The sequence below is a fragment of the Mastigoproctus giganteus genome, chromosome 5 (genome assembly GCF_048544385.1).
Source record: "Mastigoproctus giganteus isolate SK-2022 chromosome 5, ASM4854438v1, whole genome shotgun sequence".
Lineage (NCBI taxonomy): Eukaryota > Metazoa > Arthropoda > Arachnida > Uropygi > Thelyphonidae > Mastigoproctus > Mastigoproctus giganteus.
Genome location: NC_143579.1, coordinates 125,521,758 through 125,545,812, shown reverse-complemented (window position 1 = coordinate 125,545,812; position 24,055 = coordinate 125,521,758). Strand labels below are relative to the sequence as shown.

At 38.1% G+C, this 24,055-nt stretch overlaps 1 protein-coding gene across 1 annotated transcript in view; it reads right to left on the bottom strand.

The window, feature by feature from the left end:
• Window positions 1-24,055, bottom strand: part of HPS1 (Hermansky-Pudlak syndrome 1 protein) — a 455,504-nt gene that overhangs the window by 363,350 nt on the left and 68,099 nt on the right. Inside the window, exon 4 of the mRNA XM_090374645.1 lies at window positions 15,045-15,163. Within this exon, the coding sequence (XP_090230771.1) occupies window positions 15,045-15,163 (119 nt within the window). The remainder of the gene's footprint in view (window positions 1-15,044; window positions 15,164-24,055) is intronic.

Genomic DNA, 24,055 nt, shown 5'->3' with positions numbered 1-24,055 from the left:
TGGCCTTCACCAGCACACCAGACAGTTGAACGTTATTGTAACTTTTGCCAACGATGCCACTAGCCAAATTCTTAGAATCTAGTGATTTCTCTTCCGTAAAAATTAGAAACTAGTGATTTCTTTTCTGTAGAAAGTGTCTACATTCTGCCCAGACATGATAGGAGGGAGTATGTGATGAGAGCCTTGTCGATCAATTCTGCCCTGGAGAGATTGCACAAGGCTCATGGGGTACAATTTTTCTTAACATGGCCTGTGCTTGATAACAGGAGAGACTGCTTCTACAGGCATGGAATACACTTAAAACAGGAAAGGTTCAAGAATATTTGCTGATACTATGGGGGTTTGGAAAACTGCTAGCTTCAGGGGGATACAGACTAATAGATTAGCAGGAAGTGATTCTTGGACTGCTTCTACTGGAATGAGCAGCAGCCTGGAAGGCAAGTTGCTGCATATCTCAAGAGCTGCTGGAAGCCATTATGAAACATGTAAATACATGGGCTATGCTAGGGTAGGTAATTAAGAGTAACAATAAGTGCAGTATACCTGCATGTACACCAAAGCTAGGAGTGTAATAAATAAATCTGATGAATTTGATGTACTGGTCAATACATCAACCACAGATATTGTTGGGATATCAGAGACGTGTTATCACACAGATACAGTCCTCGTATAACACGTGTTTACACTACACGAATTCGATCATACACGATTTATAAATAGGGGAACAATATCTTATATAACACGAACCGAATTTGCTTATGCACGATTCGCCTTTGTGTTTACAAGAAATGGCAGTCGAACGCGGAATCACCCCAACTGAACGCAGCATGATAGGAATGAAGAGAAGATTCTGAAAATGTATTTATGTGTTTTATATCAGTGAAGTAGAAACACATTTCACCATAATAACGTAAAAACCAACACAATTCCAGCTATCGGTATAGCAAATGCAATTAGATCGAGTTTACTACCAGTTTATAACAGATTCCACTAGCAGAAACGTAAATGGAAATTGTTTTTATTGTTTTATGGTAGTAACCCCTAGAAATGTGCTTGAGTAAAATGTGAGGTGTTAATAGTGTATCTCTGCCTTTACGGTGTTGTTTATTCAGTTGCTACACGCGCGCAGCTTTGTTTATGTGTATCAAGCATGCCTCCTCCTTTTGTAATTGTGCTTTATTCTCTAAAAATGAGTAAAATACTTAAAAGGTGTGAAAAGGAAGCGTCCTGGTGAAGACACTGCAGATTCCCAGAGAAAAAGAAAAGCAATATCGATAAACAGAGGCGGACTGGGTCAAAAATTCTTACCCGGGAAAATTTATAGTGGCCTCATACTATGGTTTATGGGCAAAATCACACCGGCCTCCGGCCCACGGGGGTTTCCCTGGTAAGGCTTATAGCCAGTCCACCTCTGTCGATAGAGAAAAAATATGATATTGTGAAACGCTTTGAGCAAAATGAAAGACCATGTGATATTGCACATGCTACAGACCTAAATGAGGCAACACCGAGAATTACAAAGAATGCAGAGAAAATAAAAACAACTTTCATAGCAGGAACAAGTCAAAGTGTAATTAAAATCCATTAGATTAAGACACAAAGAATTGGAAGAGATGGAACGGCTGTCATCTGTTTGGATAGAAAATCAAACAAAAAACAAGTTTGCTTACGATAGAAGCAAAAGCATTAGCAATATTTTATTACGTAATAGTCATCATAAAATACATAAGCATTTTATTACGATTATTTATTGTGTTTGGTAATGTTTTGGTTACAAATGTGTGTTCAACCTTGGGTGGCTGGCACCTAACCTGTTTTTCCCATAGGGCCTGTTGTTTATATTGCACGAGGGTTTCTAGGAACACAACTATCGTGCTATACGAGGACTGACTGTATAAGGAGTGCACAATTGGAATTAGGGGAGTACAATGTGTACAGAAAGGATAGACAGGATAGGAAGGGAGGAAGGGGTCATGCTGTTAGTTAAGAAACACAAAATCTAGGGCAGTGCATCCAAGTTGACATTGGTAGATAGTGCAATGTTGAGCCAGTTTGGTGTGACATAAGCACTGGAAAAGTAAAAATGAGGGTAGGAGTGTGTTGTAGGCCTAATGACTCAGAAGAATACAATGAACAACTATACAGAGACAGAGTGAGCCAGTAAATCAGATTGTCTTATAATGGGGCAATTTTGACTTCCCTGATATTTACTGGAACTTGTGGGTTGGTCACTTGCACACTAGAAAGACTTCTGTGGATTTATTGGATGACTGTTTGCTACAGCACCATGATCGAGAGGCAACCAGAGGGAGTAGTACTCTAGATCTGATTATCAGCAGTGACTAGTCATGCATTAAGAATTTGCAGATAAAGGAACCACTAGGTGGCAGTTATCACAGTGTACTGATGTGGGAGTTACTTAAAGATAAAGGAGGCAGCAAAGGAAGTAAGCAGGACCTTGGCCATAATTATGAGAGCGTCCTTGGACTCAGGGGAGGTCCCCATGGAATGGAGGTGTGCAAATGTATCACCAATTCAGAAAGGAGGTTCAAAAGGTGACAAGTAATCACAGACCTGTTAGTTTAACTTATGTTCCGGGGAAAATAATGGAATCACTGGTTAAAGAAGCATTGCAGGATCATCTAGACAAGACTGCAGCAATAGTTAAGACACAGCATGGATTTGTCAAAGGGAGATCCTCTCTGTCCAATTTGATTGGTTACTATGATATGGTCACAAAGGAACTGAATGCCAAAAATAATTTTGATATCATATACTTTGATTTCAGGAAAGCTTTTGACACTGTTGCACATGGAAGACTGCTGTATAAATTGGAAAGGTATGGCATCAAGGGTAAGCTGCTACAATGGATAAGGGGATGGTTGAGTGGGAGATCAGTTTTGATCTCCCACTCAACCATCAAAAGGATCAGTTTTGTTAAAAAAAAAATGGTTTTTTTTAACAATTTAAACAGTTTTTGTTTTTTTTTAACAGTTTTTTTAACAGTTTTTGACAATTCCAGTTTTCAGACAACAGGATTTTAGCCATTATAACTCTATTAAAGTAAAATGGAATTTTAATGTAACCAAAATCTCGGTTTCAGAATGACCAAATTAAATGATCTGTTAAACTTTGGAGGACTCAGCATCAGTCACTGTGATGACAGTCTCCTTTTCCTTTCTAAACTCAAATTTTCCAGACAGAACCAACATTTTGGTTTACTGCCTGTGTTCCCTTGCTGATAATACTACTCTACAAGTTAACAAATATTCAGTGATGTTGTCTCAGAATCATTTTCTAATAGTGATTTCAAAAATGACTTCTTTTGTTTCTATCACATCAGATTTTTCTTCAAAAATCATGAAAAGAAATTTGATTTTTCACAAAAATTTTTAATTTTGGTAGAATTTGTGCACTAAACTTATAGCAAAGTGCTACTTTTACCAGACTTTTACACAGGGTCATTGAAAAATGTGTCCGTGATTTCCCTTTTAATTAACTTTGGAAATATCTGATCGATTACTGTGATCATAGCAGCAAACAGTGTGTTATTTGACACCTCAACAATGACCTTGACTGCGGCCATGAGTGTGCACAAAATGACTCCTAAGTGCACCACCTCAGTCAGTGTCAGTAAGATGGCCATGCAAAAGAAAGCGCAGTGTGCATTGTGGTATGCTGAATCTGTCTTAACAGTGCAACGTCAATACCAATGTATGTCAGTATTGAAATTCAATATACCACAACACACACACTGCGCTTTCCGTTGCACAGCCATCTTACTAACACTGACTGAGGCAGTGTGTGTATTAGTCATTCTGCGCACACTCACGGCACACCCAAGGTGTCAAATAAACCTTAGCGAGTTACCACACTGTTTGCTGCTACAATCACAGCAATCAATCGAATATTTCCAAAGATAATTAAAAGGGAAATCAACACCTTTTTTGATGACCCTGTATTTATATACATGTTAAAAACAGTATCAAAAACAACAGCTGGTAAAAATTCCACTCACCTCTCATTTTAAATACAATCCACGACAAGTAAAATTTTGTTTCTTTGATTTTATTGCCAATGGTACCTCATCTCCATGCCTCTAACGTACTGTTCTTCACTAACTCTTCCTAGATTTCTGGGAAGTAGTCAAAGTGGGAGTGTAAAGAATGTACCTTGACACTAGTGCTGCAGCCCAGCTTCTTGAGTTTGCCAACATATTTTCAACTATATTCTTGGAGTCTGGATCCCTGTTGTTCCCTAAGACGTTCTCAAAACAACAGGCCTGAAGCTAATCCATGCCTGTTTTTCTCTTTTATTCATAGTTTGAATGAAAAATGTCCCTCAAAATCTCGTCCCTCATCAGTTTGTGAATTTGAGATCCAACAAAAATACCTTGTTTTAATTTCTATTGGGTGATTGATGGGAATTTAGTACAAAAGTAGTAGAAGAAGAAACAGTTTAGATGTGCAAGGGTGGAAGGAGGACCATTTTGGGGTCTACCTGTGGTTTATGAATTATGTTCTTTGTTCCAGGCAACAAACTGCTCCCCTCTTTGGTCAGACCTTGATATCCCAGTACTTACTCCTTGCCAAACTGTCCTACTCACACAAAAAGTAAGGCATTTTTGTGTAGGCATATTGCTGTCCAAGTAACATGCCTATCATTTTAAAGTCAGCATAGATCAACCAACCATGTTTTTCCTACTTAATATTTGTCAATATCTTCAAGTTGTCATATGTTTCTTTCAAATGCACAGAATGAGAGTGAGCTACTGGAATTGACCCACGTTTATTTCCATTGTGGAGCAACACACCTTTGAGACTCCTCTCTGATGAGTCAATAAAAAGTCCCCACCATGCAGGATTGTAATTAATTCCTAAATAGTTCATTGAGTCATTTATATTATTGCAAAAAACCATAGAATCATCAGAAAAGTAGGGCACTAGTTCTCATTCTCTATGTCTGTACCATGAGAAAAACATCCATGCTAGCAGATTTTTTGACTAAGTCAATGAGTTTTGCAGATTCCTTTGATAAATTTAAATCTCTTATCAGATCATTGAGTTCATGCTGTGAAAGCAGTTCAATGTGTCCAAATTTGAAGACTTCAGTTTCATCTTTAGAAGCTTCACTTTCAGCACTTTCTGCTCTCAACACTCTCCATTATAAGTGGAGGTCGTAGAATCAGCCGGTTATCTCCACGTAGGACTGGTCTAATGGCAGAAGGAATATTAGGATACACAATGTCCTTACTCTTTGATATTGTATCCCTCTACATTAACTAAGCAAAAAGCAAGTCATCACAGTGGTTTGTAGGCTCCTGCCAAATGTCATAGCCTTCTTTTTTACCATTTTTTCACTATCTCAATGCTCCAACACAGTTTCAGCAAACTTTACGTGGTGCCCATTGTTTATCTTGGTCACCAAAGTTTCACTCCAAAATAAGAAAAATACATGCATTTTTTACAAATTCCATAATATCTTAAATTTGCTTGAGAACCATAACTTCCACAAATATAACAAAGTAAGTAATATCATGGTGTACTTGACTGAAGACAATAAAAGTTACCAGACAAATGTATTTCAGGAGGAAACGTGTTAATATCTTTAAATATTAAATATTTTCATCTCATTATAAAATTGTACAATGCATTGAATATAAATAAATAACTCTTTATTGTATACACAAATGAATGTATGGTACATGTACTGCAAAAACGTCTTGCGCGTCGAGAATAAGAATACCGAAACAAATCTTCCCTCTACTGACGAAACATAAAAGTATAAAATAAAACTTTATTAAAAACATACAGTAAAAATAAACTGGATGAACAAATTGCAATATAGTTGCCACCTTAAAAAGTATCTCATTAGTGACTTCCTTGGGAACATGGAAAGCAAGGCTTCTGTAATGAAGAAATAGCATCCTGTGGCCAAACACACGGCAAACCCTTTTATCATTGGACATAACTGGAGGTTATCCTTTAGTGAAAATATTACCTGGTGAGATTTGACCAGGTTGATCCAGGGACCAAATACAGAAAGTTAAGCTTCTAGGTTTTGGATCTTGTTTTGGACATTGGTATTAAATGTCCTCCAGGTATCATCAGACCTGATGCTGGTAAAAAGCTAATGTCATCAGCATATATAGTGATGTCACTGCAATTGAACCTCACACAGGGCACAAGAACTGCCGAAAAGAGAAGAGAAGAGACAGGAACAGTGTACACCCTGAAGTAAGCCTGAGGTTAATATTATGGTGAAGGTGTTCTATCTGCAAGGTGGTGTCCTCGGGCTTAGGACAAGGTAAACAAAATGGGAAGTAAAAATTTGAAGCAAGAACTAATGCACTTAGACAAGCTTTCTGCATTATTTTAAACCATTTGCTGACAAGGATTTGAGGGGAAGATTTATTCATAAACAGAATTATTTATGAAGATTTATTCATAAACACATGATGCCCCCTAGTGGGGGAGTATCAAAAGAAATATAAGAAACAGTTTCAGAAACCTTATTCCAAATAGAAGGACCTGCCAAGCATTTAAGAAGTTTGAAAACTGCATGCAACAATTTAACATAAAGCAACTCGTTGAACTAAACTCAACTTAAGTTTTGTGTCATTACTGCAGGAGATGGTATGCTCATGTTGTTGTTATTTGGTTTTTAGGAGCATTAGCAACTAAGGCCATATTGCTCCAGGGATATGCGGTGGTCATTCCCTGACCTTTCTGCATCCTCAGTACTTGGTGGTCATGGGCTCGAACCCCGGTCTAATCAATGTATTAGTTGTCTGATGGCACCATGCAGCATCTTACCAGATTTCAGCTGCACATAAAAATCATATAATATAATGTGCAGGAAAGATCAACCGGTACCTGATCCCACTCAAGACTCCAAACCCAGAAGACACCAGAAGCTTTTCTGCCACAAGCCACATTGGCAATCAAACTGAGCACTCTAGCCTGGTTTTCTTTTACTATCCTCCTCAGCCAAGGGAAGGAGATTGGTTCCTGTCTCCTGCTCCTCCCTGCCACCCCTTCTGCCTGGTGAGGCATGGGCTTGCCTCACTGAATTTCTGCGGTCGCCTTCTCTATCGTCCCCATACCTCTGTCTTTCCCCCCGGCCTTCAGTCTCCCCCTACTTACTCTGTCTAACTCGCAGTGTACACCCCACACAGCTTATCAATTAACAACATCCAAATTTAAACCATGCTTACATAAACCTCTCTTGGCCTTTTATATTCTAGCATTAACCCCCTTATTTATTTTTTTATTTTTTATTTTTTTTATTTATTTATTTTTTTTTTTTTAAACATAGGCCCTTGCCATTGAAATCTTTGGAAACTAGGTGGAGGGCCTACCAGAGTACAAAAAATCTACTGGGTACCTGATCTGCCTCCCCAGGACCAAGTGTGGTAACGGTGGCCCAAAATGGGGCCAACGGCTAAACGGTCAGAAGAAGAACGGTACACAACACTAAACATCCGTCCACTCCCCACACATTTTTAAATCTCTGGCCTTCAAAGAGTTCTGTGCTACGCAAACAGAGTACACAACGCAGAGATGCGGGAAACTCCTGGTGCCATCAGACAACTAACACACTTTGCACTTTTTCATATAAAATAGAAGATATGTTTTTATATAGCAGAGAATGATTACCAGGTGAAGACATGAAGCAGTTGTCTTAATAACTATATCTTACAGTGAGATAGAACTTGAAGAAAGTCGACATGAGAATGAAAAATAATAAGTTTAGTATCAACGAGTAATCCCAAGATCTTTATTATAACAGAGAACTTATTTAACAGCTGAGATCCAATAAGAGGGGAGAGATTATTATTATTATTGGGAGAGGCTTTGCATAAAACGTTGAAAATCAACAGTTGATGTAATTAAAGCAACTATTTAAAATAAAAATTACTTCACTCGTGTAATTTTTGATTTTATTTCCACACCTCCTATTTACCTTATCTCAACAAACCAAAACATAAACTTATAAGCCAAATCAAAAATTGCATATTAATTTATTTTCTAGAGTTGCTTTATATTCCTAGTAATAATACTTTAATTTAATTTGAACTTAGATTGAGATTTTGTAGGTTATTACTTAGTATCGGTAAGGGTATCTAATCCATGTATTGGACAGGTACTGCAGCTTCCGTGAATGCTAAGTTTTTAATTATATTTAGCCAGTTTATTGACTTAATTGTTAGATTAAATTATTTTCTATAAGTAACTTACAGACCTAGTCAATCCTGGTGGTTTATTTTGAATTTAGATAGCGTGATTTTGAAAGTACAGCAGACTCTCAATTTACTGGAATCGGATTAACCGAGACAGTTCAAGACTCAAAAAAAAAAAAAAAAAAAACACACACACAACCAGAAATCATAAAATTCAAGTAACAATTATAATAAGTATAAACAGATGTTTTGCAAGTTGTAAATAAGCAACAAGAAGCAGCGTTATAAGTCATCACTGGGAGATAATACCTACTGTCTTGTAACCCCCGCTGTCTTCACGCCGCTCAAAAAAAAAAAAAAGAGAGAGAAGAAATGTTTAGTTTGTTTTAGTGTGTCGCGTCGATTCTTGTGTTCTGTTGCACTGCAAAAAGACATTGTTTCATTATTTATGTCAGGGATGTCAAATTTTTTTTTTAAAGTAAATATTTTTTTTGTTTAGAAATCACAAAAATCATGGATAAACACAAGAGTTGCGCTTTCAGTTAAACAAAAACTTGAAATTATTCAAAAGTTTGAAAACAGTGCATCTGTTAAATCTTTAAAGAACCATTATAATGTTGGTGTACAAACCATATACGACATTGAAAAAAAATAAAGGGAAGTTAGATTTAAAATGGACATTGGAAAAAAATAAAGGGAAGCATCATACTGGACACGTATGCGTGGCAAGTTTTTTTTTGTTTTTTATCTATCGCCATACTTTTATGTAGGTTGCTGAACATTTTTCGATACAGTATGTCACCGACTTACGCAACTTCAGACTTACGTAAATTTTTTCATCCATTTTTTTTTTTTTTTTTTTTTAGGATTGTAAAATTTAAAACAAACAAAAAATAATAATAAGCAATCAATAACGATGATCATGGCATGCACAAATTGCACAAGTGAGACACTGAGTAACAAGCAAAAAAAATAGGAAAGAAGAGAAGATCCTTAAAATTTATCTGTTTTTTTTTTTTTTTTTTATATGACTGAAGATTTCAGTGAAGGGGGGGACACATTTTGCCATAATAACGTAAAAACCCACAGAATTCCAGCTATCTATCATTGCAAATACAACAAGATCGAGTTTATTAACTGGTTAAAATTATATGCACTAACAGAAAAGACCAATAAACTGAACTGGAAAGTGAAAATTGTTTTTTACGGTAGTGACCTCCAGAAATCTGCTTTAGTAAAATGTGAGCTCGCGTGTAGTGATAATAGTGAGTTTTCGCCTTAAACCTGTCAAAGTTCTGTACAGAAAATTTCATTTTGATCGTTATCATGGTGCTGACTAAGAGAATAAGTGACAGCGGTACTAGTAAATCTACCAACAAAAGGAAAGCAATCGATTTGTATCAGAAAATTAAAATAAATAAGGATGTATGAAAATGGTCAAACATTAACAAGTAATGTGCCGAATTCAGATTTATCAATAATAATATAGTAGCAGTATGTTATTAGTCATTCCTGAGTTATGTAAATCGTCCACTTACGTAAGTCGTCCTGGAACGTATCTCTTATGTATGTCGGGGACTTCTGTATTTTTGGATTAACTGGGAAATCGATTATCCAGGATTTTTTTTTCCTACCATCTATCCCGGAAAATCGAGAGTTTACTGTAATTAATATCTCTTGTCTGTACATTTCCTGTTCTTAACTTGGCAACATTGTTATACGATACGTGTACCCAGAACTAGATAGCATAAGGTTTAACAGAAAACTAGATAGCGAGTATAGTAGTATCAGTTAATCATTAAAATTTACTAATCTTATTAAATTTCATTGTCAGTTAAATTGTATTTTTTTAACTAAATACATATAACAATCTAGTTTTTACAAATGTAACATTATAAATTAATACATATAACTTGACAGGATATAAGAAAGACAGGAGATAAGAAAGTCACATAATGTAACTTGGAGATAATATTCGATACTGAAATACACATATATAGTGTTATAACTGCATTTGGTTATAAGTTAGGGTTATATTTTGTATTGGAATTTTATTTGAAATTGAACAGATATCATGACTCAGACCAGAGCAGCAAAGCAAAAGGCTCAAACTAATGGGAGTGGAGTACTGTGGCTCAGGGGAGAACCGAGGGGGCTAGTTTTCCTCTGAATCACAGCCTTTTGAAATGCACTGCTTGTTTGATGTTTGTGGAGCATAAAGTACGGGACATGATATTGCCAAGGGGAATGTCTTTGTGTGTGAGCAATGTAAGGAGTGTGAGGAAATCAGGCACCAACTCAGCGTTGTTATGGGCCTATATGAGAGCTTGAAGGACAGGGTGGATGCCTTGAAAGACCCAGCAGAATTACTTAACAAATACAGGTCAATGTTGAAAAAAAGCCGAGAGTTAGGATTGATTTTGAAAGTGTCTGCAATTCTACCCAGACACAATAGGAGGGAGTATACGATGAGAGCCTTGTTGATCAATTCGGCCCTGGAGAGATTGCGCAAGGCTCAAGGGGTAAAATTTTTCTCAGACTGGTCTATGCTTGTTAACAGCAGAGACTGCTTCTACAGGGATGGGATACACTTAAATAGAAAGGGTGCAAGAATATTTGCTGATGCTATCAAGGAACAGTTAGGTGGGAAGGAAAAATCTAGCTTGGGGGGGGGGGAACACGGACTAATAGATTAACAGTAGCCGTTGGCAGAGGTGAAAGTGATTCTTGAACTGCTTCTATTGAAATGCAATTGAGCAGCAGCCTGGAAAGCAAGGCAATGGGGATTTCCAGAACTGATGGGAGTCATAGTGAAACAAGTAAATGCATGGGCTGTGTGAGGGTAACTAAGAGTAGAAACTGGTGCATGTATACTTGCATGTACACCAATGCTAGGAGTATAGTTAATAAATTTGATGAGCTTGAAGTACTAATCAAGACATCAAAGGCAGATATTGCTGGGATATCAGAGAAATGGTATCACACAGACATAAGCAGTGCAGAATTGGAATTTGTGGAATACAATGTGTACAGAAAGGATAGACAAGACAGGGAGGGAGGAGGGGTTATGCTTTTAGTTAAGAAATACAAAATCTAAGGAAGTGTATCCAATTGATGTTGGTTTTTTTTTTTTTTTTTTTTCATTAGTTGTTGGCGCATCGGCTTCTGTGGCCACAATGCACTTCCCAAAGTTTTTGCATTTACTCTGATACAAGCCCGAGGCAGGATTCCAACACATGACTTTTGGGTTGCAAGGCAAGCACTTTACCCACTGTTGGCTAGCCCGGTCAACAATTGATGTTGGTGAACAATGCAATGTTCAGTCTGTTTGGTGTGACATAAGCACTGGGAAAGGAAAAATGAGAGTGGGTGTGTGTTATAGGTTTAATGAATCTGATGAGTATAATGAGCAACTGTGCAAAGAAATAGAGTGGGCCAGTAAATCAGAGTATCTTATAATGGGAGATTTTAATTTCCCAGAGATGGACTGGAATTTGTGGGTTGGTCATTCACACATTAGCAAGGATTTTGTGGATTGGATGACTGTTTTCTACAGCAGCATGTTCAGGAGGCAACTAGAGGGAGTAATCTCTTGATCTGATTATCAGTAGTGATTCTTCATACATTAAGAATCTGCAGATAAAGGAACCACTAGGTGTCAGTAATCACAGTGTGCTGAAGTGGGTATTTACTCAAAGAGGTAACTACCATCAGGGTTAATGGGAAGGGTTTTTGCTTTCGTAAAGGTGACTACTGTGGTCTGAGACAGTATTTAAATTCTATATGGTGGGACCAAGTGATGTTACCAACAGCAAATTCAAAATGGGAAGCATTCAAAGAAATAATCTTGGAAGATACTAGGCTTTTCCTACCAACTAAAAAATATTGTTTAAGATTTAGGCCTGAATGGATGTCAGATGAACTAATTAGACATGTGGTAGAGAAGAAAAATGCATGGGATACATATAAATTAACAGGTGACACAGCAGCCTATGATAGATATAAGCTGGTCTGTAACCAAGTCACAAAGGAGGTTAGGCAGGCAAAGGAAAATTATGAGAAATCTTTGGCAAAGGATGCAAAGAAAAATAGCAAAGAGTTTTTTAGTTATGTAAACTCTAGAAGGAAGGGGATGAATCAGATTGGTCCACTTGATATCAATGGTTCAACTGTTGATGATCCTGCTCAGGTAGCTAACAAACTAAATGAATATTTTGCATCTACATTCACACATGAGGAGTTATTCAGAGGGGGGGGGGAGAATGCCAGAGATGTGTTAAACTCTGGAAGTAAGCTAGATAATCTTGTAATAACTGAGAGTAAAGTGGAGGAGAAATTGTTGAAGATAAACATAAGAAAGGCACATGGGGTAGATGGAATCTATCCAGTTATATTAAAGGAGGAAATAAGAAAACCCTTAGCCATAATTATGAGAGCTTCCTTGGACTCAGGGGAGGTACCCAAGGACTGGAAACGTGCAAATTTGACCACAATTCACAAAGGAGGATCAAAGGGAGACACAGGTAATTACAGACCTGTTAGTTTAACTTCTGTTCCAGGGAAATTAATGGAGGCACTGGTTAAAGAAGCATTGCTGGATCATCTAGACTGGACTTCAGTTATAGCTCAGACACAGCATGGGTTTGTAATGGGAAGTGTTGTCTGACCAATTTGATTGAATACTATGATGTAGTCACAAAGGAACTGGATGCAAAGAATAATTTTGATATATATTTGGATCTTAGAAAGGTTTTTGATACTGTTGCACATGGAAGAATGCTGCACAAATTGGAACGGTGTGGCATTGGAGGCAAATTGCTGGTATGGATAAAGGGATGGTTGAGGGGGAGAAGACAGAGAGTGGTAATCAATGGACACAACTCTTCGTGGACTAATGTTATTAATGGAGCCCTCCAGGGTTCAGTGTTGGGTCAATTGTTTTCTGTATTCATTAATGATACTGATGATGGTATATCAGGCTTGAATGTCCAAGTTTGCAGACGATACAAAGATTGGCAGGGTTGTTAATGACACTAATGAGAGTATGCTGCTGCAACAGGATCTAGAAAAGTTGAGTACATGGGCTGAGTACATTGACAAAAGTAAAGTACAACATATGGGCAGCAGTAACCCCAGAATAACATATCAACTCTGTGGTACTACACTGACAGTGGTCGAGAATGAAAAGGACCTAGGGATAATTGTGCAGGCAGATATGAAGTTTTCTGAGAAGTGCAGATAGTCTGCAAGAGTAGCTCATTGTGTCTTGTCAATGATATACAGGAGTTTTTCTAGCAGGGATAAGGAGGTAATTATCCCCTTGTATAAGGCAATGGTCAGGCCACACCTTGAGTACTGCATACAGGTTTGGAAGACTCATTTTAAGAAGGATGTAGAGCTGTTGGAACAAGTACAGAGAAGGGCAACAAGATTAGTGAATGGAACAAAAGGTTGCTCTTATGAAGAAAGGCTTAAGTTCTGCAAATTACTGTGTCTGGAGACTAGGCACCTTCAAGGTGATCTGATTGAGGTGTATAAAGCCTTGAATGGTTTGAGCATGCTCAACGGTGATGGGATTCTTTCTCTTGCTCAGAATAATCGCCGAGATGCCATAAATTCAAACTGAGGAAAGACAGTTGTAGGATAGATGTTCAGAAATTTGCCTTTAGCTAGCGAGTGGTTGATTGCAGGAACAAACTTCCATCTGATCTATTGTTGTTGTAGAAGTTGATAGCTTAAACAGATTCAAGGCAGAACTAGACAAACATTTGGAGTGAATGGATGGGTGAAATGAGAAGGGGGTGTGTTTTTTTTTTTTTGCATCATGTGTCCTTGCTAATGCTAAAGTCACCCTTACAAACATCCAGTATTTCAAAATTTCACTAGCAGCATTATTCACAAATTATAAAATGTGAATTTTATAATTTGTGAACAGCAAGAGTCAAAAATATAATATAATTTGATTTATACAGAGTATAAATCATGTGATAGCTAAAATATTACCTCTCTGTTAACTACAGTTTTAATACAATATAAAATATTTTAACTATTATTAACACTGGCTCATCCTATATCATATACATCTGTGGACACCCAAATGAACACTACCTTAAAAAAATATCAAAACAAAATGATACAAAGCTGATTCAAAAACAAAAATGCAAACCCAACATAAAATGCATATTATGCAATAACTTATGATCCTGTGTCAAATTACTGATCAAAATCTGTTGGCCTGGCAACCCAAAGGTTGCGGGTTCGAATCCCGCCTCGGGCTTGGATCAAAGTACTGCAAAAACCTTGGGAGGTGCATTATGGCCACAGAAGCCAATGCACCAATAACTACCAAAGAAAAAAAAATAAATTAATAAAAAATAAACAAAAAGCTACTAGTTAACAGTGCTTCACCCTGTATAATAATCCTTTACTTGGCAGATACACTGAACACTTGCCATTATGATGCTATACTAGCCAGCTCCACATGTTCCAGAGCCAGCAATTTGAATTCCTATTAAATGACAATAAGCTAACTCCTGTTGTGTGTAGCAGAGCTGATGCTAAGCCAAGATTTTGATCTTTGGGCACATATATAGCCTAATAATATCTCTACTACACATGTTTTTAAGACTTTCATTCATAGTCTTTACTTTGTATGCCTTTAACCACATGGCCAGATGAAAGAAAACAAAGAATTCTAGAGGAAACAAAATCAATGCTAACTATTTCCTAATTGTATTTCTGAAATGACATCAGTAATCATATTTAATTAAGAGTTACTTCCTAAATAATGTTATTCAAATAAAATATTTGTCTAATATTTTAAAGGTCTAATCAAATTACATAAAATATAATTTTTACCCACATATGAACTGCTAAACCATACAGAAATTTGACCATGTCTAGGAATACACCTATCTTTCGCCGCAGAAAACACAGACCTTCCTCAACACAGCCAATGCCGATGAACAGAAATCCAAGGTACTAAGCAAAAAAAAAAATAATAATAATAATGAACTGCTCAATCTGTTTAAATCTAATACATGATAAAATAAATTAGATCTCCTTTTCCAAAAATAATAAGCCACATATAACCCACCCACCATATAAAATAATAACCAAAAATGACCAAAATATAATGACCAAAAATAAATAAAATTAATAATAAATGAATCCACTTTTTTCACAGCTGCCTCCCTTAACTCATTCTAAAATACAGAAGTAATAACTGCTTTACTTTAATAATATATCACAACACTGCTATTACTTTTGTCTTGTACATTTATGTGACTCCAACAGCTAATTTATACAAGTTCAAAAGATAACAGTAGGGAAAACAATAAAGTACATTTGTTCCAAATAATATCCTCTGTAGAAAATTAGAAATTCTCATATTTGTGAACTTGTAAAGATGATATCATTTAGTATAAGCCAACAGGTAATGCATACATTACCTAATTCAGTCATTATGCTAACTTAGTTTGTTTCTGTTTGTGCATGGTAATAATTAACAAAACTGAATTAGCTATATGTTAACTGATATAATATGGTTGAATGAACAATAAAATGTAAAAGAAAAGCAAACTTATCTGAAGTGTAAAGTAATCCTGTAGAACAAAGATATTAAAACTGAAAACTGGTGAAAATCTGTGTATACATGGACTATTTTAGTACTGAGTGTATGCACAAACAAACACAAACAATACTAATACAAATGTTTAGTTATGGTGTGATTTAATTTCTCTCCCTAATCTATGAGGAGCGGTTAGTCACATGAATGAAATGTAAGTTATATTGTTCATGTATTTATAAAAGAATGGGGAAAACTATTAAAAAGTGCCAAGCTATATGTTAAAAGGGGGCATAAAATGGATTTACATAAGTTCTTGTATCACACATTACATGGTTTTAAAAGTAATTATACCATTTAAAAGTAAAAAATAGTAGTTTGTTTGTTTGTTATTTGGAGCATTAGCAACTAAGGCCATATTGCTCCGGGAATATGTGGTAGTCATTCCCTGACCCTTCCGCATCCTCCGTATTTGGTGATCACGGGCTCGAACCCCGGTCTAATCAAGAAGCGTGTGCTACGCACTGCTGCTCCATGCCACCTGGCTACGGAGGCACCTTAAAAAATAGTAGTAATAGTGATAAAATGATGCAAGAAAGCAAACTTATATAACATTAGGCAAAAAAAAACCAAAAAACTTTGCCTGTCCATACCCTCCAAGAATAATTTGTCTAGTCCTTCACTGAATTTATTCAAACCATCCACCTCCACAACAACAAATGGAAGTCTGCTCTAACAAACAATGATGCACTGGCTGAAGGCAAACTTCCACATGACTATCCTGCAACCATCCTTCAACTTAAATTTATGCCCCCTCATGTGTGTAGTCTCAGCAAGAAGAAAAATACCATTCACATTAAGTTTACTCAATCTATTCAAGACCTTAAACAGATCAGATTGCCCTGCAGGTGTCTAGTCTCCAGCTGCTGCAAATTTGGCTCAGGGACGAGATTATCCACATACTGGTCAAAGAATTTTCAGCTCCAGGAAAGATACATTTGAGAAATTTTTGCCATTTTATTGAGCTAACTGTCATATTAAATCATATACTATAAGCAGCTTTATAGTCTTAGTCAACTCCTTAGTTCATTTTAAATTTTTCTAGAGATACTCAGAACCTTTGTATCGTTCAGGACCTGCCGCCATTGTTATAGTATTCTAGAGTGAGTAGTAGGAGGAATTCTAATTTTTAATTGAGAAAAATACGTAGTTCTAAAGTTCATATCATATAGGCTGGAGTTAGTAGGATAATTTTCTTATTATCAAATTAACACTGATTCTTTAATTTAACATTAATTAATAATGTTAATTAATTTAACATTGTGATCATTACAGTATAGCAAAATGTATATCTCAAACTCATTTTACATTATATCTTCCGTATATCTCAAATAGCATTAAGATATAACGTAAAACTGGAGAGTGTAATACATATCACTGCATTTAGGAATCTGTTGGCTTATAGTATTGTCAGTTAATCAATTAAGTTTATAAATCTTATTAATTTTCACTGTTAATCAATTAAATTGCATTTAAATGGAAATCACACCAAAGACTAAAACAGCAAAGTAACAGGCACAAAGTAATGTTAATTCCGCCCTGGAAAGATTGTGCAAGGCTCAAGGGGTAGAATTTTTTTCAGCTTGGACTGTACTTGTTAACAGGAGACATTGATTCTACAGGGATGGGATACACTTAAATAGAAAGGGTGCAAGAATATTTGCTGATGCTATCGAGGCAGTGTTAGGTGGGTCGGAAAACTGCTAGCTTGGGGGGAGACAAAGACGAATAGATTAACAGTAGCCACTGGCAGAGGTGAAAGAGATTCTTGCACTGCTTCTGTTGGAATGAGCAGAAGCCTGAAAAACAAGCTGCAGGATATTTCAGAGACTGCTGGGAGTCATTGCAGTACAAGTAAACAAATGGGTTGTGTTAGGGAAGCTAAGAATAGAAATAGGTGCATGTATACTTGTGTGTACACCAATGCTAGGAGTTTAGTAAATAAATTTGATGAACTTGAGGTATTGCTCAAAACATCAAAGGCAGATATTGTTGGGATATCAGAGACGTGGCGACACACAAATATAAGGAATGCAGAACTGGAATTTGGCGAGTACAATGTCTACAGAAAGGATAGACTGGATAGGAAGGGAGGAGGGGTTATGCTATTAGTTTAGAAATACATAAAATCCAAGGAAGTGAAGCCAGTGGACATCGCTGGACAGTGCAGTGTCGAGTCAGTTTGGTGTGACATAAGCATTGGGAGATCAAAATTGAGAGTAGGAGTGTGCTATAGGCCTAATGACTCTGATGAGTATAATAAGAAACTGTACAGGGAAACAGAGTGGGCCAGTAAATCAGAGTCTTATAATGGGAGATTTTAATTTCCCAGATATTGACTGGAATTTGGGGACTGGTCACTCACACACGCAAGGCTTTTGTGGAGTTATTGGATGATTGTTTTCTACATCAGCATGTTCGGGAGGCAACTAGAGGGAGTAATACTCTTGATTTGATTATCAGCAGTGATTCTTCATGCATTAAGAATCTGCAGATAAATGAACCACTAGGTGGCAGTGATCACAGTGTGCTGAAGTGGGATTTACTCAAAGAGGTAACTACCATTAGGGGTAAAGGGAAGGGTTATTGCTTTCGTAAAGGCGACTACGATGGACTGAGACAGTATTTAAATTCTATACAGTGGGACCAACTGATGATGTTACCAACAGCAAATGCAAAATGAGAAGCATTCAAAGAACTTATCTTGGAAGCTACTAGGCTTTACATAGGCAATACTGGATACATCCCAACCCTGGGTGGATGGGATCTATCCAGTTATATTAAAGGAGGCAGCAAAGGAAGTAAGCAAACCCCTAGCCATAATTATGAGAGCTTCTTTGGACTCAGGGGAGGTACCCATAGACTGGAGATGTGCAAATATAACCGCAATTCACAAAAGAGGATCATAGGCTGACACAAGTAATTATAGACCTGTTAGTTTAACTTCGGTACCAGGAAAATTAATGGAGGCACTGGTTAAAGAAGCACTGCAGAATCATCTGGACAAGAATTCAGTTATAGCTCAGACACAGCATGGTTTTGTTAAGGGCAGGTCTTGTCTGACCAATTTGATTGGATACTATGATGTAGTCACAAAAGATTGTTTGTTTGTTTGTTTGTTTCGGAATTTATTGGGCGCATCGGCAACTATGGCCATAGTGCGCCAGTCACAAAAGAACTGGATGCAGGGAATAACTTTGATATTATATATTTGGATCTTAGAAAGGCTTTTGATACTGTTGCGCATGGAAGACTACTGCACAAATTGGAGCAGTATGGCATTGGAGGCAAATTGCTCCTATGGATAAAGAGATGGTTGAGTGGCAGAAGACAGAGGGTGGTAATCAATGGACACTGCTCAACGTGGACTAATGTTATTAGTGGAGTTCCTCAGGGTTCAGTGTTGGGTCCATTGTTGTTTTCTGTATTTATAAATGATATTGATGATGGTATATCAAGCTTAATGTCCAAGTTTGCAGACGATACAAAGGTTGGCAGGGTTGTTAATGACATTACTGATGCTATGCTGCTGCAACAGGATCTGGAAAGGTAGAGCAGATGGGCTGAGAGGTGGCAAATGAAGTTTAACATTGACAAATGTAAAGTACTACATATGGGAAACAGTAACCCCAGATCAACGATCAACTCTGTGGTACTATGCTGACAGTGGTAGAGAATGAAAGGGATCTGGGGATGGTTGTGCAGGCAGATATGAAGTTCTCTGAGCAGTGCAGACGGGCTGCAAGAGTAGCTCATGGTGTATTGTCAATGATATATAGGAATTTTTCTAGTAGGGATAAGGAGGTGATTATTCCCTTGTATAAGGCAATGGTCAGGCCACACCTTGAGTACCGTATACAGGTCTGGAGGCCTCATTTCAAAAAGGATGTAGAGCTGCTGGAACGAGTACAGAGAAGGGCAACAAGATTAGTGAATGGAACAAAGGGTTGCTCTTAAGAAGAAAGGCTTAAGTTTTGCAAATTACAGAGTCTGGAGACTAGGCATCTGCGAGGTGATCTGATAGAGGTGTATAAGGTTTGAATGGATTGAGCATGCTCAATGCCGATGGGATTCTTCCTCTTGCCAGAATAATCACCTGAGAGGGCATAAATTCAAATAGAGGAAGGACGGATTTCGGATAGATGTGCGGAAATTTGCCTTTAGCCAGCGAGCAGTTGGATTGTGGAATAGACTTCCATCACTTGTTGTTGAAGTTGATAGCCTAAACAAATTTAAGGCTCAGCTGGACAGGTATTTCGAACGAACGGAGGGGTGAAATGGGAGTAGTGGTTGTGTTTTTTTTTTTTGGCTTATGCTGAATAAGCTTGCTTTCTTGCATCATATGCATCTACTAATGCTAATGCTAAGAAATATTGTTCAAGGTTTAGGCCTAAATCGATGTCAGATGAACTAATGAGGCATATGGCAGAGAAGAAACATGCATGGGATACATACAAATTAACACATGACACAGAAGCCTATGATAGATACAAGTTGATCTGTAACCAAGTTACAAAGGAGGTTAGGCAGGCGAAGGCAGATTACAAGAAATCTTTGGCAAGGGATGCAAAGAAAAACAGCAAAGAGTTCTTTACTTATGTAAACTCTAGAAGGAAGGGGATGTATCAGATTGGTCCACTTGATATCGATGGGTCAACTGTTGATGATCCTGCTCAGGTAGCTAACAAACTAAATGAATATTTTGCATCGACATTCACACATGAGGAGTTATTTAGCGAGGGGAAAGCCAGAGGTGTATTCAACTCTAGCAGTAAGCTAGAGAATCTTGTAATAACTGAGAGTAAAGTGGAGGAGAAATTGTTGAAGATAAACACAAGAAAGGCACCTGGGGTGGATGGGATCTATCCAGTTATATTAAAGGAGGCAGCAAAGGAAGTAAGCAAACCCTTAGCCATAATTATGAGAGCTTCCTTGGACTCAGGGGAGGTACCCATAGACTGGAGATGTGCAAATGTGACCCCAATTCACAAAGGAGGATCAAAAGCTGACACAAGCAATTATAGACCTGTGAGTTTAACTTCTGTTCCAGGAAAATTAATGGAGGCACTAGTTAAAGAAGCACTGCAGGATCATTTAGACAAGACTTCAGTTATAGCTCGGACACAGCATGGTTTTGTTAAGGGGAAGTCTTGCCTGACCAATTTGATTGGATACTATGATGCAGTCACAAAGGAAATGGATGCAGGGAATAACTTTGATATTATATACTTGGATCTTAGAAAGGCTTTTGATACTGTTGCACATGGAAGACTGCTACACAAATTGGAGCAGTGTGACATTGGAGGCAAATTGCTGCTATGGATAAAGGGGTGGTTGAGGGGGAGAAGACAGAGAGTGGTAATCAATGGACACTGCTCATCGTGGACTAATGTTATTAGTGGAGTCCCTAAGGGCTCAGTGTTGGGTCCATTATTGTTTTCTGTATTCATAAATGATATTGATGATGGTATATCAAGCTTAATGTCGAAGTTTGCAGACGATACAAAGGTAGGCAGGGTTGTCAAGGACACTACTGACACTATGCTGCTGCAACAGGATCTGGAAAGGTTGAGCAGATGGGCTGAGAGGTGGCAAATGAAGTTTAACATTGACAAATGTAAAGTACTACACATGGGAAACAGCAACCCCAGAGCAACGTATCAACTCTGTGGTATTGCACTGACAGTGGTAGAGATTGAAAGGGACCTGGGGGTGGTTGTGCAGGCAGATATGAAGTTCTCTGAGCAGTGCAGACGGGCTGCAAGAGTAGCTCATGGTGTATTGTCAATGATATATAGGAATTTTTCTAGCAGGGATAAGGAGGTGATTATTCCCTTGTATAAGGCAATGGTCAGGCCACACCTAGAGTACTGTATACAGGCCTGGAGGCCTCATTTCAAGAAGGATGTAGAGCTGCTGGAACGAGTACAGAGAAGGGCAACAAGATTAGTGAATGGAACAAAGGGGTGCTCTTACGAAGAAAGGCTTAAGATTTGCAAATTACAGTGTCTGGAGACTAGGCACCAGCGAGGTGATCTGATAGAGGTGTATAAAGCCTTGAATGGTTTAAGCATGCTCAATGCTGATGGGATTCTTCCTCTGGCTCAGAAAAATCACCTGAGAGGGCATAAATTCAAATTGAGGAAAGACAGATGTAGGATAGACGTGTGGAAATTTGCCTTTAGCCAGCGGGTGGTTGGTTGGTGGAACAGACTTCCATCCCTTGTTGTGGAGGTTGATAGCCTAAATAAGTTTAAGGCTCATCTGGACAGATTATTTTGAACGAACAGAGGGGTGAAGTGGAAGTGGGTTTTTTTTTTTTTTTGGCTGATGCTGCATAAGCTTGCTTTCTTGCATCAAATGCCTCTACTAATGCTAAAAAGATTTCTCATAAACTGCCTTAAATTGCAGACAAATTTATGTCTACTATAGGTTTCTGTATCACCTGAATATTTATATGCATCCCATGCATTTTTCTACTCTGCAATGAGTCTTAGTTCATCTGATATTCATTTAGGTGTAAGCCTTGAACGGTATTTCTTATTTGGTATGAAAACACTAATAGCTTCTGTGATTATTTCCTTGAAAGCTTCCCATTTAGAATTTGTTGATGATAACATCATCTGCTAGTTCCACTGCACAGAATTTAAAAACTGTCTGAAACCACTATAGTCACCTTTACAAAAGTAAAAGCCCTTCCCTTTACCCTTATGGTAATTACATCTCTTAAGTAAATCCCACAGCAGTACACTGTGATCACTGCCACGTAGTGGTTCTTTTATCTACAGATTCTCGATGTATGAATAATCACTGTTGATGATCAGATCAATTGCATTACTCCCTCTTGTTGCCTCTCTAACATGGTGCTGTAGAAAACAGTCATCCAGTAAATCCACAAAATCTTACTATTGCATGAGTGATCACCCCATAGGTTCCAGGCAATATCTGAAAGTTTCCTCTTTATAAGACATTCTGATAATACTAGCCCAATTGACTTCTCTGTACAGCTGCTCATTATATTCATCAGTCATTAGGTTAATAACACACTCCTACTCTCATTTTTCCTTTCCCAGTGCTTATGTCAAACCCAAATGGCCACCCATGTCAACTGGGTGCTCTGCCTTACATTTTATGTGGTTCTTAACTAAGAGCCTAACCCTCCCATCCTGTCTGTACACATTGTACTCCCCATATTCAAATTCTGCATCCTTTATGCCTCTGATATCACCACAATTGTCTGCATTTGTTGACTTAACCAGCACCTCAAAGTCATCAAATTTATTTACTATGCTCCTAGCATTGGTGTACATGCAAGTATACGCTGAGTGGACAGAAATCATGGGATACCTACCTAGTAACAGGTAGGTGCAACTTTTGCCCGGATAAGTGCAGTCACGCGGCTAGGCATTGAGTCCACCAGTTCACAAAAGTGTTCCACGGGTATTTCCATCCATGCTTGCTGCCCAGCATTCCTGGGTGGAGGATTCAAAGCTTGATCGGACCATTCCACAGCATCCCAAAGATCCTCCATGGGGTCATGTCCGGTGAATGGGGAGGCCATTCCATGGTGGTAAAATCTGCGGAATGCTCTTTCAACCATGTTCTTGTCTCCACGGCTCTGTGGGGAGGCGCACTGTCCTGCTGCAAGAATCCTTGGCCTGTGGATGCACGATGACCATGAATGGATGCAGATGGTCTGCAAGGATGACACTTAACCTGGACCATTCAGAGATGCCAAAGTACACCAGTTTAACATGCCCCAGCCCATTACCAACCGTTCACCTGCCTGAACAGTTCCTAATTGACATGACAGGTGCACAGCTTCGTGCAGTTTCCATCAGATAAGCACCCTCCCATCGGCTTGAAATATCTGGAAATGGGACTCACTAGACCAGGAGACCTGTCTCCAATCATCCAAGGTCAGTAACAAGGGAGGTGCCAGACTGGCAGCTCCCTCGATGCCAGAAATGTCTGGCACTGAGGGAGTGATTTATGCCACTGTCGCTCTCCAGGTGGCTGAAACAATGCGACAGATGTCGATGGCCACGTTCATTGGGTTCATTCTTCTCTTCTTCTCCACCCATAGTGCTATCTACAATGAGATGTTATAAATGGCATATTCCCAATATACTCTTGATACTGTCGAACAAGTATAATGCAATTTCTGTACCACCTCCACGATAGAGCAACCCATGCATCAGGCAAACGCTATTATTCCTCTTTCAAAGTCGGTTAACTCATGATCG